Below are 19,231 nucleotides of genomic sequence, written 5' to 3' on the forward strand. Positions count from 1 at the left end.
CCTCAGTTCAGTGTAGCCTTGTTTTTGATCGCAGGGAGCGTTCCACTTCCTACGGGAGCGCTGGAGACACAGAGTTGCCCCACCGGCCGCAGATTCCCCAAGCCAGTCGTCACATTCAAAAGTGCGGTTATACTGTCCCATCTTAACTAACAAAAACATTAACAACAACGCAAATGGCAACTTTTTCAAACATTTTCCTGTATAGGACTTCCTTTTTTTCCATAGGCACAACTGACTGTCTGTGTCTGAATTTTTCATACAAATACCGCCCTCCTTTTGGAGAGGTTGTTACCTTATCCTTTAAATACATATGGGTACATGCTTTCTATTTTTTTTTTTTTTCGCCCAAGGATTTTATTTTAATACGAAAATAAAGACAAAGGATTCACAGGTTACAAAATACGACTCGAGTGTTTATTTAACTTTCTGGCAGGGATTTAAAAAATAAAATTAAAATAATATCAGCGCCCCCCCCCCCCCTTGCAAAAACAAGCATGATATTAACTATTTAACCCACTGTTTCATTGACCGTCCTGGTACAATTTCAGTGTCTCTTCAAAACCTACTCGCCAAATATTTGTAATGATTCGTTTATTACGTACTTTGTCCGATATGTACAACTCAGCACAGGGACACTTCCTTTTAAACGTACTGTAACAGGGGACTTATCCCTGTTCACAAATGTGCCTCTAATCCAGCAGTGTGGTGGTTAACTGCTGGTAGCAAATTAACTAACACCACCTGCCTGATTACAGGTGGTAGAAAAAGCCTGCCTTTGAGACAGGAAGTGACTCCTTAGCTCACGTGTGAGCTGAACTTTGGAGACAGGGCAGAGGTTCTTGAGTCTCCCAGGAGAGACTGACCAAGAGAACACAGATCTCTGGAGCTGACAAATAAGACTTCTAAACCTGGATGCTGACATTTTCTGTGCACACACGGGTGCGGTTCCAGGAGAGCAGAGAAGCTTACTCTACAGCAGCTAACAGATAAGACTTTTATTACAAGACTTTTTATATTTGTTCATTTCATGCTATGTGTTTGGGGCTGGGAAACATGCTTATCTAAGGGAGTTGTGAATTGCATAGTATTTCACTAGAAATACTCCCAAGTGAATAGAAGCTTTGTTTCCCCCTTGTTTGGATGGTTTCCTGATTTTAAGGAAAAGGCACAATAAAGCCTTGTTATAATTTCACCTTACAAAAGTCTCCAATTGTGTACCTCTGTGAGCGTCCGTCTACATATGGTGTCCGAAGTGGGACGAGAGGTCGTCTTTGAAGTTAGAAAGGACCGGAGATTTTTTCTGTGAATTTTTTTTAATGCTTTTTGCCTACAAACAGTCTGAGCAACTTAAAAAAAAAAAAACTCTCAGGCAGCAGAGACCAGAGTTAAATTGATACACACCACTGCACTGAAACCACAGATGGACTCTTTTCCCCAATCCCAAGAGGAGAGAGACTGCTGAAGCAGCTAAACCTTATTTGCCTATCACAAAGTGTAATATGGTCATTGAAATACGGGTTTTGCCTTCCAGCCATAGTCAGAGTTCAAGAAGTGAGTCAGCCCTTAAAAAGGGATAGGTGTTTGTTGTTTTCAAAAGTTTCGCTGAAGCAGTGAATACAGATGGTGACCCACGAGCGGTACTGATTTTGCAAATAAAGGTTGCCACACTGCATAGGACTATCAGCTGTGAATGGAGATTATACCTAGCAAGTAAATGGTGTAAAGCAAATAGACGTTTTTACCTAGCAACTGCACATCTTGTATACCTGATAAGAGAAAATGCATGCACAGTACTGCTGATATTTTAAAAATTACCCAAGAAAGAAAAGTCTACAGAGATGCCTGTGAGAGCTACGACCTGTACAAGCAAAATATGCCTACCTGTAGGACTACCACAATTGGGGCTTCTAGCAAATACAGTGGCAACAGCTGCAATAGCGCCTCCTGAGGTCAGGAAGAAAATTACACCTGATAGCCTAAAAATGGAGGACAAGATGCAGGGTTTCTGTAATGAACCCTACCCCACGGAAGAGTGGCCCTTCCAGTCCAATAAAGAGGAAGACATCTCTTACGGGGAACCCGAACTGAGTCACACCCACAAAACACCCCAAGAATGGTGGGGGTGCCTGAACTCGGCACGAACAGAAAAGACCGCCCTCTATGATGACGAATATGGTCGACAAGAGAAAGAGCGAGAGCAGCAGATCACCCAAAATTTCTGTCAGCTAAAGCAACTGCAAGAAAAGCCTGGCGTATATAATGAAGCTGCTAAAGTATCAAATAAAGAAGGAGACCCCAGTATTCCGGATGGGACGGAGTCATCCAAAACAAAAAAGCGGAAAAAGAAAAGCGGTTATTCACTTACCGTGGAAGGAACAGACACGTCCGCAGATCCTGTGGAAGAAAAGGGGGGCCGAGTTGCCCTGCAGCCATTGAGTGACGATCCCTTGACCACCCCTGAAGATGCCCTGAAAAATGCCATGCATGACTGTGATATGCTCCGTGAACAATTGAAACAAAAGGAAGATGGTTACACAGAGCTACAGAAAAATAACGTGAGGCTACAAAAAGATGTGCTCACAATTTACTCTTTAGCCAGGACAGAATTGGACGATCTTAAGACTGAGCTAGATACTGCAAATGCTACTATTTCCGCCATGGATGAAAAGCAGAGCCAATCTGATAAAATGGTGGCTACGCTAAAGCGGAAGTATGAGGAGGCACTGAAGCAGATGACAGTCTTCCAGCAAGAGGTTCACACTCTTCGCATAGAACTGAATGCCTCACAACAGGAGGTCAACAGTGTCCGGATAGAGGTGGACGTATCTCAGAAAGAGGTTCAGACACTCCGCAGAGCACTGGATGCCTCACATCATGAGACCAACAGCTGCCACACAGACCTGGAAGTTTCCAGAAAGGAACTACACAGTCTCACTGAGGAGCTGGACATTGCTAAAGAAACGATTGTCAATCTTGATACAGATCTCAAAGTCTCTCAGAAGGAGCTTCAGACCCTCAACCTAGAGAAGGAAGTCTCACGCCAGGAGATTGTCATTCTCAAAGCAGATGTGCGTAAATGGAAGGAGGACTGCAAAGAGGCCCTGAAGAATACAGAGACTGAAAAAGGAGAAAATTCAAGATTAAAAAGAGAAAACTTAAAACTGAAAGAAGAAAATTTTCAGTTGACAGAAGAAGTCAAGGAAAAGTTTGAAGCCGAGCACCGACTGCAGAACCAACTGCAAGGTCTGCGTACACACCTCATGTATGCTGAGGAGAAGCAGCAAACGCTGCAGGAAGAAAAGCTGCAGGCTGCTAAAGAGGTACAAGCGCTGCAGGAACGTCTGAATACCCAGTACGTCCCCACAGAGCAGTATGAGGAGCTAAAGGCCACGCTGCATGTCACCAGAGCATCATTGGAGGTGGAGCTTCAATACCAGGTGACTCTGTATGAGAGGGAGCGTGAGAAGGCTCAGAAACTGGAGCAAGAGCTGGAGAGACAGAGAGACTGTTCCATTCCCTTGAGTCAGTACATCAAGGAGAAAACAGACGCAGCGGCAACCTTGACAACAAAAATTACAGAGCTCCAGAATATGATGGAGACACTGATACAGACTCAAAGAAAGCAAAGTACGCAGATAAATTCCCTGAGAAGAGACTTGCAAGACGCACTCAAGAAACCGGGATCTCTCGCGGGTGAGATTACAGTCCTACAAGGACAAGTATTGACCCTGACTAAGCGTCAGTATCCCACGGCCACAAAAACCCATGAAGACTAAGGTACAGTGAGAGCTGGGAATACCGCTCGTCTGAAAGACAACGTTGCAAAATTTGAACCACCTAAACAAGCACAAGCAAAACCTTCAGCCACCCAACAGGCAACAAAAGAAAGTACACGTGCTGAATCAAAACCAGAAGAATCCTTAGCTGATGAAGCTGAAAAGATGGGACATTCTCTGGAAGTGGGTGTGGAAATGCAACTTAATCTCAAAGAGGCTGAACTAGCAACCCCATTGAGTGGGAAAAGGTCAGAGAGACAGCTTTAAGAGCGGAAAACTCAAAGGGCTGTTTTTAAACGCTCTGCAACTGCTGCTATACAGTCTGCCTACAATAAGACAAGCACCCGACGCGAGGGAAATCTCATGACCGCGCATGTAGAAAAAAGACTGTACTTGGAAAAAGTCCTCCTCGAGCGACTGAGGTGTGCTGATCTCAAGCACCTTTGGGAGGAGACAAAAATAAACTGGAGAAAGGGCTCCAATCCCAGCGGGACAAAGGGTTCTCTTCCTCCATCGACTCTCATTTAAGTCACAGAAAGATCTCGAATGATAGTGGAAGGATGGGCTTTGGCTGTGGTAAGCCCGAGCTTCCCACAAACAGGGGAGGTATGTAACAGGGGACTTATCCCTGTTCACAAATGTGCCTCTAATCCAGCAGTGTGGTGGTTAACTGCTGGTAGCGAATTAACTAACACCACCTGCCTGATTACAGGTGGTAGAAAAAGCCTGCCTTTGAGACAGGAAGTGACTCCTTAGCTCACGTGTGAGCTGAACTTTGGAGACAGGGCAGAGGTTCTTGAGTCTCCCAGGAGAGACTGACCAAGAGAACACAGATCTCTGGAGCTGACAAATAAGACTTCTAAACCTGGATGCTGACATTTTCTGTGCACACACGGGTGCGGTTCCAGGAGAGCAGAGAAGCTTACTCTACAGCAGCTAACAGATAAGACTTTTATTACAAGACTTTTTATATTTGTTCATTTCATGCTATGTGTTTGGGGCTGGGAAACATGCTTATCTAAGGGAGTTGTGAATTGCATAGTATTTCACTAGAAATACTCCCAAGTGAATAGAAGCTTTGTTTCCCCCTTGTTTGGATGGTTTCCTGATTTTAAGGAAAAGGCACAATAAAGCCTGGTTATAATTTCACCTTACAAAAGTCTCCAATTGTGTACCCCTGTGAGCGTCCATCTACATGTACCCTTTTGGAAAGTGACTGATATATATATATATATACTAGCTGAGAGACCCGGCGTTGCCCGGGAGTACAATTTCCCACTCCCCCTGTCTGTTTCTCCACTCCCCCCTGTTTGTGTTCTCCCCTGCGCAGCTCCGTTCCCCCCCCCTACAGTGTTCTACACACACACACAGGGTCCCCCACACACACACACTGTCCCCCCACACCCACTGTCGTCCCCCCACACACACATTGCCCGCCCCCCCCCACACACACTGTCGTCCCCCCATACACACACACTGCCCGCCCCCCCACACACACTGTTGTCCTTCCCACCACACACACACTGTGTCGTCCCCCACACACTGTCCCCCCCCACACACACTGTACCCCACACACTGTCCCCCCCCACACACACATGGTCCACCCCCCCCACACACACTGCTCCCCCAACACACACTGCTCCCCCCACACACACACACTGTGTCCCCCCTCCCCCCCCACACACACAAAGCCCCCTCCCCTGTATTCTTTCGCGAGGAGCGATGGGTGGGAGGGAAGTGACTGGAGGGGGGTTGGTGGGGGAGAGGTGAGAACGGCGCCGCTCCTCAGCGGGTGGGAGTGAAGTGACCGGGAGGAGGGTTGGTGGGGGAGAGGTGAGGACGGCGCCGCTCCTCGGCGGGTGGGAGTGAAGTGACCGGAGGGAGGGGGGTTGGTGGGGGAGAGGTGAGGACGGCGCAGAGGAGTGGCGGGTGGGAGTGAAGTGACCGGAGGGAGGGGGGTTGGTGGGGGAGAGGTGAGGACGGCACCGCTCCTCGGCGGGTGGGAGTGAAGTGACCGGATGGAGAGGGGTTGGTGGGGGAGAGGTGAGGACGGCGCCGCTCCTCGGTGGGTTGGAGTGAAGTGACCGGAGGGAGGGAGGTTGGTGGGGGAGAGGTGAGGACGGCGCCGCTCCTCGGCAGGTGGGAGTGAAGTGACCGGAGGGAATGGGGTTGGTGGGGGAGAGGTGAGGACGGCTCCGCTCCTCGGCGGGTGGGAGTGAAGTGACCGGAGGGAGGAGGGTTGGTGGTGGGGGAGAGGTGAGGCCTGCGCCGAGGAGCGGCGTGTGGGAGTGGGGGGTGAGGAGTGTGAGCAGTGAGGGTTAGGTGCTGTGAAGCGTTCCCAAAGCTCAGTGAGGGCTTGGAGAGTGTGGCAGTGGTGTCGGTGTGTTGGCCGCAGGCCAATGAGAAGTGTGCGGGGGCGGGCGGCCGGCCGGGCCAAGGGAGCCATCTCATTGGCCTGAGGCAGTGGTGTCGGTGTGTTGGCCGCAGGCCAATGAGTGGTGTGCGGGGGCGGGCCAAGGGAGCCATCTCATTGGCCTGAGGCAGAGTGACGGGCCAAAGGTCCAATGTGATTGCCCCTAGACACAGGGAGACACAGGACAGACTGACACACATACAACGGTTTGAGAAATATAAAATATATATATATATATAAATATATATTCGCACACACATTAAAAAATTTTTTACTTACTTCAAAATACGGAATACGCAGAGAAGATGCAAAGTATATTTCTCGCCACACACACGTTCACAAGGAGGGAGACACATTTTCGACGCCCAAGTGTTTTCATTTCAAGTTTCCTTGTCGGTGAATTCCCATGTATTTTAGTGAACTGCCATCAAAGCTGCAAGGGTTAATGTTGGGTATTAGCTCTGCCCCCCCTCCCCCCTAGCGGTATTTTAAATTCCGTCAGCTAACCAGTTCAGGGGGTAAAGATGTGTTGGTGTTTTGGACGCCCTCAAAGGGATTTCACTCATTGACTTAGGGTGCTGTTCCAATGAGCTATTCAAGCAGGGGTGGGGAACTCCAGTCCTCAAGGGCCACCAACAGGTCAGGTTTTCAGATTATCCCTGCTTCAACACCTATGCTGAAGCAGGGATATCCCTAATACCTGGCTTGGTGGTGGCCCTTGAGGACTGGAGTTGGCAACCCCTGAGCTATTGGCTGCGACAAGTTTAAAGGGATAAATATTAGTGACTGATACCTAAAAAGAATGAAACAAGAAGGAATATTTATAAATCTTATCGTAAACCCTAACCAAGTTTTTTGCAGCCTTATCTCTCTCGTATCCTATTCCCTCTCGTGCTTTGTTATACAGTACAGAGGGGTATGGATCTCTCTTAGTTCACTTTAGTCTGCACCTTTAAACAGACCTTGAAACAATAACTGGTTTAATGTATTACATTTTAATAAAATAAAAAATATATATATATCTCATTAGTTAAAATCCTTTTGGGAAATGTTCAGGTTTTCACTTATAACTGGATCGCCCGGGAGTGGGGGATGTTTTCTTCTCTCCTCTCTTCCATCCCTGAGATAATGTAATCAGAGTTATGCACGTCCCCTGTCTGTCAGAGTACCAAACTAAGAAGAGGAAGGGTACTCAACAAGCTGGAACCCATTTAAACATCTTACTGCCAATCAGCTCATTTCAGTCATACACGGGACTCCACGTTTAATCCCAATGAAAGGGTTAACTCTCACAATTCTGCTCAGCAGTAATATACATGCACAACATATGTCTTTTGTGTTGATGAATCCCACGTACTGGTGAATGCACTTAGCCATGTAACAGCTTCTCCCCCCCAGTGTTATCGGTTCTTAATGTGGGGTAACGCTAACGGCCCAGAACATTCCAGTATACACCAGACATACATACATACTGCTGCTTCTCCAAACTCAAAATCAAACTTGTGCAAAGATTACAGCAGCGATCCCAAGCTGCAGTGATCAGGACTGGAAACGTTTTTAGAATACCACCATGGCGGCCATTTTATAACAGACCCATCAAAAACAAAACGTGTTTACATCAACGTAGGAATTACCTGGAGGGATAAACAATGAACTATGCAGACGGCATATTAAAGAAAAGCAGAAGGCTGGGGAACGTGATGTGCACAGTTGGACTGGACCTTTAACAGTTAAAAATGCCCGTTTCTGGAGCTTATCAAACTACAAAGATTGCACAAGTCAAATGAAAAAAAAATAAATATGCCCCCCCCCCCCAAAAGGAATTGGGGGAACGTTCCCCGTACCCCATAAAAACAGACCCGGTTCTGCAGAGAAATGTAGCGGATAAATATGAAGATAGCTAAGCACACTCCATAAAGGGGCTGCCCCCGGAGATGAAAGTAAATCAAGGACAGTAGTGACATGTTTAATGGGTTAAGACAGAGGCTCTCAACTCCAGTCCTCAAGACCCCCTAACAGGTCAGGTTTTCAGGATATCCCTGCTTCAGCACAGGTGGCTGAATCAGTAGCTCAGTTGAAGACTGGGCCACCTGTCCTGAAGCAGGGACTGATTGAGCCACTTGTGCTGAAGCAGGGAGATCCTGAAAACCTGACCTGTTGGGGTGGGTTCTGAGGACTGGAGTTGAGAACCCCCGGGTTAATGGGGTGATGTAATCTGAAGTGGCCATTTGAGCTGTTTTCAGGCGAAAATCCCTTTATTTCAATGGGGGTTTTCAGCCGGAAGTGACACAAGCGGCCGGTACTGGCGTTATACAGTAAGACCCTAAAAATGGAGCGCAAAGAAAACTTTTTTTTTTTGTAAAAAAATTCAGGCAAGTAGAAGTATTTTTAAACGTTGAACATTTCTATGGTACACAAATGCTTCAGAGGGTTGTTACAGTCTTCACCTAATGTCTTTTGTTGATAAGACTGTTTGTCAGTCCGCAAAATGTCCCGGGAAGTTGTTCTTTTTGCTGTTCGCCGCTGTGTGCAAAGTGTTTATGATGTCCCCATCGGTCGGATGCCGTGCTCCCGCAGAATAGTAACACATTCATTTCTCACACGACGCACATAATTAAAACAGTTACTTTAAGGGGGATTGAATGTTTCTAAGGAAGCGGCTGATTTGTTTTTTACCTGCTACGTGGAATTGGCCCATTAATACCGACGGCAGAGGAGGTCATATTGAGAGAGGACGAGGTTCTTCCTAAGCTCTAATAAGAGGTATATCGTCACTTAACCCTGCGTTATATTCTAGCGCAGGGGCGGCAAACTCCAGTCATCAATGGTCACCAATAAGAGGTTTTCAAGATATCCGTGCTTCAGCACAAATGGCTCAATCAGTGGCTCAGTCTTTGACTGAGCCACCTGTGCTGAAGCAGGGATATCCCTAATACCTGGCCTGTTGGTGGCCCTTGAGGACTGGAGTTGGCAGCCCCCCGCGCTACTGGCTGTGACAAGTTTAAGGGGATAAATATTGGTGACTGATACCTTCATTTAAAAAATGACACAAGAAGGAATATTTATTAGGTCTTCAAGGGCCACCAATAGGTCAGGTTCTCAGGATATCCCCGCTTCAGCACAGGTGGCTCAGTGCTGAAGCTGGGATATTTTTAAAAACCTGATCTGTTTTGGCCCTTATGAACTGGAGTTGGCCACCCCTGTTCTAGTGAGAGAGGGAGAGAGACGGGGGCGAGAGGAGGGGGGGGGGGGGAGGAGGGGGAGAGATTTTGTTTCAAACACAGCTTCCCTTTATGTATCATGCAGGTCAATTTAACAGAAAGTTCAGCTAAAATAAAAACTTCCTGATCCAAAGCGCCGTGTAAAAGTTTGCAAGAAATAGGATTTGTGTTCTATGCCCAAACGGGGATGGTCTGAAACAAACTTAGTTTTTTTTACCCTTTTAGCCCACAAACCCCCCCCCCTCCTCACCCCCCCCAAAAAAACACGTCTTCTGCGTATGAACCTACAAGGGAAACTCAGACTATTGGAACTCACTGCTGGCTTTTCCCACGGCAATGTTATTCTCCACAATAATACAATAACAGATTTGTAGTTCGGTTTACAAAACAAAAATTATTAAAAAAAAAAATCAAAATGGCACCTTGAAAAAAAAAAAATTAAGTACAACACAGCCTATTAAAAAGAAAGGCTTAGCAGTGACAGCTTATTATAAGTTTACAAAGTTTAAGAATTCTATTCTTAATGGCATTGAAGTGAACAAAATGCTAAAAGTTACTGTTCTGCGTCCGTTAAATAAGTTAAACTCACTTTCCTTCCCACCGGCTCCCGGCCGCCGAACAAAACAACCAAATAAAAAGAGAAAATAAAAATTCCACTGGTTTACAAGCGGACAGGAATGGTGAACAAACGTGACCCCAAAAAACGGAACAAGTCTTCAGACATTGATGCTTCTTGAAAGCACAGGATCCTTTTAAAAGATGCAAAATTCTTCATGAGTTTGTTCTTTCTCTCTCCTTGAAAGGTCAACACTGTAAAAAGTCAAAAGTATGTTTGAGGAGATGCCACCAGGTGAGGAGATGTCACTTGGTGAAGAGGAGATGCCACCTGGTGAGGTGGAGATGCCACCTGGTGAGGAGAAGATGCCACCTGGTGAAGAGGAGATGCCACCTGGTGAAGAGGAGATGCCACCTGGTGAAGAGGAGATGCCAACCTGGTGAAGGGCAGTTCTGGGATCACAAACTCTTCAGTTTTCCAGGTGGGTTTTTCAATCCTCAATGACGATGGGTTCATCGTTGGCTGGTTGTCGAGCGAGCGGTCCCGCCTGAGCTTGTCGGATGACGATGTGTCTGTACGGGCGGCGGGCGGCCCGCTTGGTTTCAGAAGAAGAGAGCAGCTTGCGGACTTTCCTGGTCGAAAAAGGAAGGCAGGGAAAATATGAATGTATGTATGGGAAGAACACGGGACTGCTGGCTGCAGACTCTCAGACTAACAACAAGAAGGGCTATGCAGTGGTGGTGGAAGGGGGTTGCAAACAGTAGGTGGCACGGTGCCTAGTTTTAACAGGATCTCTAGCTATTAAACATTGGCATTTAGAAATTTGAACCATACTTTATTCTTGCCGGTTGGTTACGGCAGTGGTGCTCAACTCCAGTCCTCAAGACCCCCCACCCTCTGGCAGAGAGAAAGTTAACAGGAACTACCTAGTCTCCTCTGTGGCCATGTAGAAGACATCGTCGGGAGCATCAAGCCAGTTCATCCGCCTTCTCTTCACAGGAGGCATGCAACCACCTCGGATTAACCTGACTTTTGCTGGGTAGGATTTCCCATTGAGCAGTAAGTTTCGGTTTGGTCCCTAATGGAAGAATACAAATAAACGTGAACGATGATCAGCTAGCTTTCTGGGAATCCTACACAGGAATATTTTGGGGGGCAGTGTATCCAACAGCAACCTCGTCCATTATATCCACAAACCCTATGATTTTACTTATCCCTGCCCCTTAATTTAATGTCTACATGAAAAGTGGTGTTTTTAAAGCACGTTTAGGGATGATAGTTAAATGTTATCCCCAAGAGTAGCCCCCTATACTTTAAACTGTCAATGTCTGACCACCCCAATGAGTGGGATCTGGGGTCACATTTATTAAAGCGTTGCTATGTTGTACAGCACCTTATGGTCTACTCACGTACATTCCCTTGAAGGTGCCTTTCAATGCTGAGCACCACATAGAAAACTGATGTTTCTGGGCTTAACACCAATTACATGTTAATGGAATACTTCAGATATGGACATTGGAGATGGTTAAGACACTAAGTAATGTATTAGTATGCTGATGCCACCTTTAGTGATGGTAGCTCTCAGACAAAAATAAGTTACCACAATGGTGGCAGAAGTGGGATTGTTTATTAAGGGGTCATTGAACACCTAACAACTAAATGCCGATCTACAGATTAGAATAATAAGGCAAAGAGTTGGTGCATTAAAGGCAGGCAACACCATTTGCAGAAGTAAGAAGGGAGCAGTGTCTGGGTGGTATTTGAGTGGGGTGGCTTATTACTTGGGTTTAACACTCATGCCATAAGTATGTACCTCTTGCTGACCGCATCTTTATCACAAGAAAGGTCTGTTCTAGGAACCCGAAATGTCACTCTTACATACCCCCATGAGTGCTCCTTCTGTACTATGTGAAACAAATGCTGTATCTGAATATATGAGTTACATTGTGGAAGGAAGAATCTCAAAGTTTGTTTTAATGTTTGGCAAATAAAAATGCCACTTCTGAGCACATTCGCACGTCTCAGACATGTCTGCAACCCATCTCTTAGCATACAATGCTTCCACTGCAGCCAGGGATTCTGGGTAATGACATGCAAATGAGTAGCTTTTTACTTCTTGTCCATTTTAACACGGACCCCTATAAGCGTATGCCTGCTGCATTGCACAGCTTTTCAGCACAGCGTGGGGCAAAGAAGTGCAGAGCCAGTAACCCTACTCACAGACGGCAATTTCAACATTTTGGGTCTCATCAGGGTGACGTGAGTTACTGGCTGGGAAAACAGTGACAAAAGTCCTCCACTGTACAGTGTATTGGAGTATGTGGCCCTTCCATATACAATACATATATTCTTGGTGAGATGGTGGACTCCCCGTATTAAGCACTGCCCCCCTCCCAACCTAAGCACCGACTATTGTTGTTATTTTTGCTTTTTTTCTACCTTTTGTTTTTACTTATAGATCTCTGAAATGCAATAGGTTTGTATAAACCAACAATGAAGAACAGTGTAGCAAAAGCTGACCCCTTAGTTGACAGACAATTCATTGCCCTGCAGTGGGTCGCTGACTCTCGCTGCCAGTGAAGGGATTACGTCTAAATAACAGGCATTAATAATCTGGCTGCGGCTTCTCCTGGACCAGCACCAACCTGTATTCCCCCCTCTTCTTCACTTGTTATTTTACACAACAGCAGCTAAAAATAGGACAAGTTTGTGCTGTTCCAGGAGAAGCAGGAGCCACGGGGTTAATAATTATTCTCAATGCGTTCCCGCCTGATACCTGAAGCACCACACACAACACCGCAAACCAGCAGCGGCCATCTTAATCCTCACCTCATTCATTTAAATGTAGGTTTTACGTTGTATAGCTCCAGTAGGGTATTTACAGACGTCACCCGCTGCCAGAGGGGTCTGAATGGCATCGCGAAGCAGTGAAGATTGTGTAACTATGCTATGGAAAGGGTGTAACCGGCCTTGAAAACCCCATGCCTTCCTTTTGAGGCTCGCATCACAGATCTGCCCTCTCTGGGCCTTATAAACTGTAAAGGGTGTTCCCGATGTTCAGCGCTCCTCGTTATATGAAAAAGACGTGAGAAAAAAGGCAATATAGTGAAGTACGTTCACATACTAGTATCAGTACAGAAAAGCGGTAATATATGCACTTACTTAAAAGTGCCTACACCAGGCACGTAACGGTATCTTTTGCAGACAAATCACCTCCGTTTTGGCAATAACTTCAAGAGGGACTTCTTTTGTAAAAGTTTTTGCTTTATATAAAAGTTCAGGTATTGGTTTAACACAACAGTGTAAAAACAAATGGAGACAGACCAGTTCGTGTGCTCTCCCCCGGTTTCTGCGACATCCGCCGCTGATCCAGTCGGCGTTCTACGTCACTTCCGGTCTCTGGTGTTGCACCGTAACTGGTCCTCCCGGCAACCCTACGCGTTTCAAAGGTGGTCCTTCTTCGTCAGGGGTAAGTATGGTATATCCTGGTGCTCCTCTCTTTTATATCCCTCCCCGCAATGTTATATGAAAATACTTTAATTATAACTTAATTGCGCAAAGGTGATAACATATATAGAGGCTTAATAGGACCATTCTAATATAACAAATTTAAAATACAAACATCTAAAAATAACGTTCTATTATAAGAATATACCAATAAACCAAATCTGAAGACAATTTAGATATTTTTGGATATTTGATAGCAGCAAATACAGAAATAGATGAAGAAGTTTAACTGTGTTAAATCAATGAACTTATTTTATGTGAAATAGTGTTAAAGTGGAATAATATAATAAATTAATATATATTAAAGTAAAAATATGTAGTGATATTTTGTGATTAACTTATAATAAACTATATTCTAAAGTGATTCCTAAATCAATCTATTAGAGAAGTGATTTGTTAGAGAAAGATCGCATACAGATAACTAGGTCAGGAAACATCCCAAATCGATATTTATGGTTAATCCTTTTGGTATTAATGTTTTTAGTTTATGTATCCATAGTGTTTCTCTTTGTGATATTTTTTTAATCAAATCCCCTCCTCTATTGGTTAGTTCAATTTTATCAATCCCCATGAATCTTAATCCCTCTGGATTACATAAATGATATTGTTTGAAATGATTAGAGACACTATGTGTTTCAAGACCCTTTTTTATATTTAGATAATGTTCTCCTATACGTTGTTTTAAACACCTCTTGGTGCGTCCAATGTACTGTAAATTACAGGGACACACCAAGAGGGATACAACTCCCTTGCTATTGCAATTTATACATTTCTTAATTTTAAAAGTTTCTTTTGTTTGAGTTGATGTAAATTCCTTTCCTGGGCAGCTGCATTTGCAATAAATGCATTTGCCACATTTATAGAAACCTAATGGTAATTGTTTGTTGAGCCAGTTACTTAGTTTTATTTCTCCCCTGGGAAAACATGGGGCAATACATTGTTTGATGTTGTCTGCCATTTTATATATTATATTGGGTCTTTCTGCTATGATATCACATAGCAGTGGATCTTCTTGTAAAATATAATGATATTTATTTAGGATATGTTCTATTTTTTTATGCTCAGAATTGAATTGTATAATAAAGGTTATTGTTTTGTTGTCAAATGTATTGCTTTTTGTTTTTTAATTATTTTTTTAACAATTCATTCCTATCTGTATTTAAAGCTTCTAATTTTGCATTTACAATGAGTTCATTTTTATATTTTCTTTCCACAAAACGATTAGTGAGTATTTTGGACTGTTCCAGGAACATATCCTCATCTGTACAATTGCGTCTTATTCTTTTAAATTCCCCTTTCAGGATATTATTAAGCCATCTATTGTGATGTTTGCTAGAAGATAATATGTAACTGTTACAGTCCACTGGTTTATAAAAAGTACGTGTTTTAATATTATGTTAATCTATAAAGATACAAAGATCCAGAAATTCAATTTCCAGTGTGCTAAATTTATATGAAAACTTCAAGTTTAGATCATTAATATTAATTTGTTTCAAGAATTTGTTTAAGCTTTCTTGGCCTCCACGCCAGATGATGATAATATCATCAATGAACCGCTTGTATAGTACCAGGTCTGCACCCAGAACATCCCCTGTCCATAAGGCATCCTCCTCCCACTTGCCCATGAACAGGTTAGCGTAACTGGGTGCTTTTGCTAGAAAGTAATAAGCTGCGACATTGGGGTTATCTATATTAAGGAAACTGTATTCTGATTCAGATAGAATGAGTTTATTTTTGCCCTCATTGAGGAGTATTTGAAGTTAATTTTTATACTGTTCTGTAGGATTATAATCTAACTTCATATATGTTGTATTATCCCCTAAGGTTTTTAATGCTTCCTCATCACACCTTGTTTTGTCCTTTAACACAATTCCCCCCCTCGTCAGCATTTTTAATTACTATTTTTGAATTTTTACATTTTTGAATACAGTTTCCTTAATATAGATAACCCCAATGTCGCAGCTTATTACTTTCTAGCAAAAGTACACAAAGATCCAATAAACCCGCCAAGTCGCCCCATAATATCGGGCATTAATTCTATCAGTTCCAATCTATCTCAGTACATAGATCACCAATTACAGGGATATGTTCCAAAATTAAAATCACATATAAAAGATAGTATGCATATTATCAACATATTGCAATCTGTAGAATGGAAACAGGGAGATATTCTAGTGACGTGTGACGTCGCCTCTTTATATTCCTATATTAATCATCATAAGGGATTGGAAGCAATAAAATACTATCTAGATATGGATTTGGAACTACATATCGATCAAAATAAATTTATATTGGATAGCATACAATACTGTATATACTAACACATAATTATTTTATCTTTGAAAATCAATACTATCTGCAGTTAGTAGGAACCGCGATGGGTACCAGGTTTGCACCCAGTTACGCTAACCTGTTCATGGGCAAGTGGGAGGAGGATGCCTTATGGACAGGGGATGTTCTGGGTGCAGACCTGGTACTATACAAGCGGTTCATTGATGATATTATCATCATCTGGCGTGGAGGCCAAGAAAGCTTAAACAAATTCTTGAAACAAATTAATATTAATGATCCAAACTTGAAGTTTTCATATAAATTTAGCACACTGGAAATTGAATTTCTGGATCTTTGTATCTTTATATATGAACATAAAATTAAAACACGTACTTTTTATAAACCAGTGGACTGTAACAGTTACATATTATCTTCTAGCAAACATCACAATAGATGGCTTAATAATATCCCGAAAGGGGGATTTAAAAGAATAAGACGCAATTGTACAGATGAGGATATGTTCCTGGAACAGTCCAAAATACTCACTAATCGTTTTGTGGAAAGAAAATATAAAAATGAACTCATTGTAAATGCAAAATTAGAAGCTTTAAATACAGATAGGATTGAATTGTTAAAAAATAATAAAAAAAACAAAAAGCAATAAATTTGACAACAAAACAGTAACCTTTATTATACAATTCAATTCTGAGCATAAAAAAATAGAACATATCCTAAAAAAATATCATTATATCTTACAAGAAGATCCACTGCTATGTGATATCATAGCAGAAAGACCCAATATAATATATAAAAGGGCAGACAACATCAAACAACGTATTGCCCCAAGTATTCCCAGGAGAGAAATAAAACTAAGTAACTGGCTCAACAAACAATTACCATTAGGTTTCTATAAATGTGGCAAATGCAGCTGCCCAGAAAAGGAATTTACATCAACTCAAACAAAAGAAACTTTTAAAATTAAGAAATGTATAAATTGCAATAGCAAGGGAGTTGTATCCCTCTTGGTGTGTCCCTGTAACTTACAGTACATTGGACGCACCAAGAGGTGTTTAAAATAACATGTAGGAGAACATTATCTAAATATAAAAAAGGGTCTTGAGACAAATAGGGCCTCATTCAGAGAAGGTTCATAAAAAAAATCACCGGACCATTTAAATCACCCTTTTTATGAGCTTTGCTATCACGGTATTAAGAAAGCCTTCATTACCGTCATAGCAAAATTCACAAAACGGGCGATTAGCCGGTGATCTGATGAACGACCCTCTGAAAAGGCCTTACCCGGCGAGTTGTATCTGCTGCAGAGAGAGCTGCTCTGAGAGAGCCTTCTCTCCCTGTGCAAATCTCGCCCGAAATGTGTATAAATTTTAATTTTGTTAATAGTTTAGATGAGCAGGTTGTCTCCTGAGCTGAACCGCATTGGTTTCAGCCTCAGGGACCCCCTACTTCACGAGATACAGGCCCCGTTATGGGGTGCCGGTATCTCCTATGCATTTTATTCCCATGGTCACGTGACGCGGACATTGAAATGCATAGGAGATACTGGCCCCCCCACAACGGGGCCTGTATCTCGGGAAGTATGGGGGCCCTGAGGCTATCCGCTATGGTAATGAAGTTTACTGTAAATGCATTTTTATTGCACAGGATTCATGCCAGGGGTCTCTGGTGCTAATAGTAATGGATATCAGCTCCAGAGATTCCCGGCATCAATCCTATGCAGGAAAAATGCATTTTTTTTCTAAGTCCCTTCTCGCCGCTTCTCTGCAGGTTTCCAACACCTTTAAGCCAACGTTTTCTGGCGTGAGAATGTTGTGATAAAATCACTATTCTAGAGCGGTGATAGGCGTTCATAGCCTAATCACTGCTACTAGAATTGCACGATTTTATGAACATCTCGAAAAGTGGTGATAAGTGGCTTATCACCGCTGCCTCAGTGATATTTTTTATGACCAATTTTTTTTGAGCAATTCAGTCTTTTATCACCCACTTATCACTGCTTACTGAATAGCAGTAGACATTTTGGGTGATAAGTGCTTGATAAGTGGTTTATGAACACTTTCTGAATGAGGCCCATAGTGTCTCAAACCATTTTAAACAATATCATTCATATAATCCAGAGGGATTAAGATTCATGGGGATTGATAAAATTGAACTAACCAATAGAGGAGGGGATTTGATTAAAAAAATATCACAAAGAGAAACACTATGGATACATAAACTAAAAACATTAATACCAAAAGGATTAAACATAAATATCGATTTGGGATGTTTCCTGACCTAGTTATCTGTATGAGATCTTTCTCTAACAAATCACTTCTCTAATAGATTGATTTAGGAATCACTTTAGAATATAGTTTATTATAAGTTAATCACAAAATATCACTACATATATTTACTTTAATATATATTAATTTATTATATTATTCCACTTTAACACTATTTCACATAAAATAAGTTGATTGATTTAACACAGTTAAACGTTTTCACCTATTTCTGTATTTGCTGCTATCAAATATCCAAAAATATCTAAATTGTCTTTAGATTTGGTTTATTGGTATATTCTTATAATAGAACGTTATTTTTAGATGTTTGTATTTTACATTTGTTATATTACAATGGTCCTATTAAGCCTCTATATATGTTATCACCTTTGCGCAATTAAGTTATAATTAAAGTATTTTCGTATAACATTGCGGGGAGGGATATAAAAGAGAGGAGCACCAGGATATACCATACTTACCCCTGACGAAGGACCACCTTTGAAACGCGTAGGGTTGCCGGGAGGACCAGTTACGGTGCAACACCAGAGACCGGAAGTGACGTAGAACGCCGACTGGATCGGCGGTGGATGTCGCCGAAACCGGGGGAGAGCACACAAACAATGGTCTGTCTCCATTTGTTTTTACACTGTCTTGTGTATAATCAATACCTGAACTTTTATATAAAGCAAAAGCTTTTACAAAAGAAGTCCCTCTTGAAGTTATTGCCAAAACAGGTGATTTGTCTGCAAAAGATACCGTTACGTGCCTGGTGTAGGCACTTTTAAGTAAGTGCATATATTACCACTTTTCTGTACTGATACTAGTATGTGAACGTACTTCACTATGTTGCCTTTTTTTCTCACGTCTTTTTCATATAACGAGGAGCGCTGAACATCGGGAACATTTTTGCTGCTGCTGGGAATTGGGAACAATTCAATCTGCACCGCATCATCATATCTCTTAAGGGTTTGGACTCTATGGTTTTAGAGCGCTTCCTATTTCTGTTTTTTAAACTGTAAAGGGTGCAGATTCAGCACGGAAAGGCCCACTGATAAGAACTAGAATAACCCCCTCTCTCAGCGCTGCCATGTAACGCATCATATGACACGCAAAACGCGTGTAAGGCATATTTGTGTTAACCCAGAAACCACAGGGGCTTACAGCTCGGGAATCCCCCCACACTGCGGCCTCTCTGATTATCTCACGCT

The 19,231-nt window shown here is 42.9% G+C and overlaps 1 protein-coding gene across 9 annotated transcripts in view; it reads right to left on the minus strand.

Moving 5' to 3' along the window:
* Positions 1-7,743: 7,743 nt before the first annotated feature.
* MTA1 (metastasis associated 1) overlaps positions 7,744-19,231 on the minus strand; it is a 65,007-nt gene continuing 53,519 nt past the window's right edge. For 6 of the 9 annotated variants that reach the window (XM_075613460.1, XM_075613461.1, XM_075613465.1 and 3 more), the window contains 2 exons: positions 10,893-11,044; positions 7,744-10,598 (listed from right to left, as the gene is read on the minus strand). In XM_075613460.1, the coding sequence (XP_075469575.1) occupies positions 10,457-10,598; positions 10,893-11,044 (294 nt within the window). In that variant the 3' untranslated portion in view covers positions 7,744-10,456. The remainder of the gene's footprint in view (positions 10,599-10,892; positions 11,045-19,231) is intronic. The other 3 variants (XM_075613468.1, XM_075613466.1, XR_012803766.1) reach the window with 2 other exon arrangements.

The sequence above is a fragment of the Ascaphus truei genome, chromosome 9 (assembly GCF_040206685.1).
Source record: "Ascaphus truei isolate aAscTru1 chromosome 9, aAscTru1.hap1, whole genome shotgun sequence".
Lineage (NCBI taxonomy): Eukaryota > Metazoa > Chordata > Amphibia > Anura > Ascaphidae > Ascaphus > Ascaphus truei.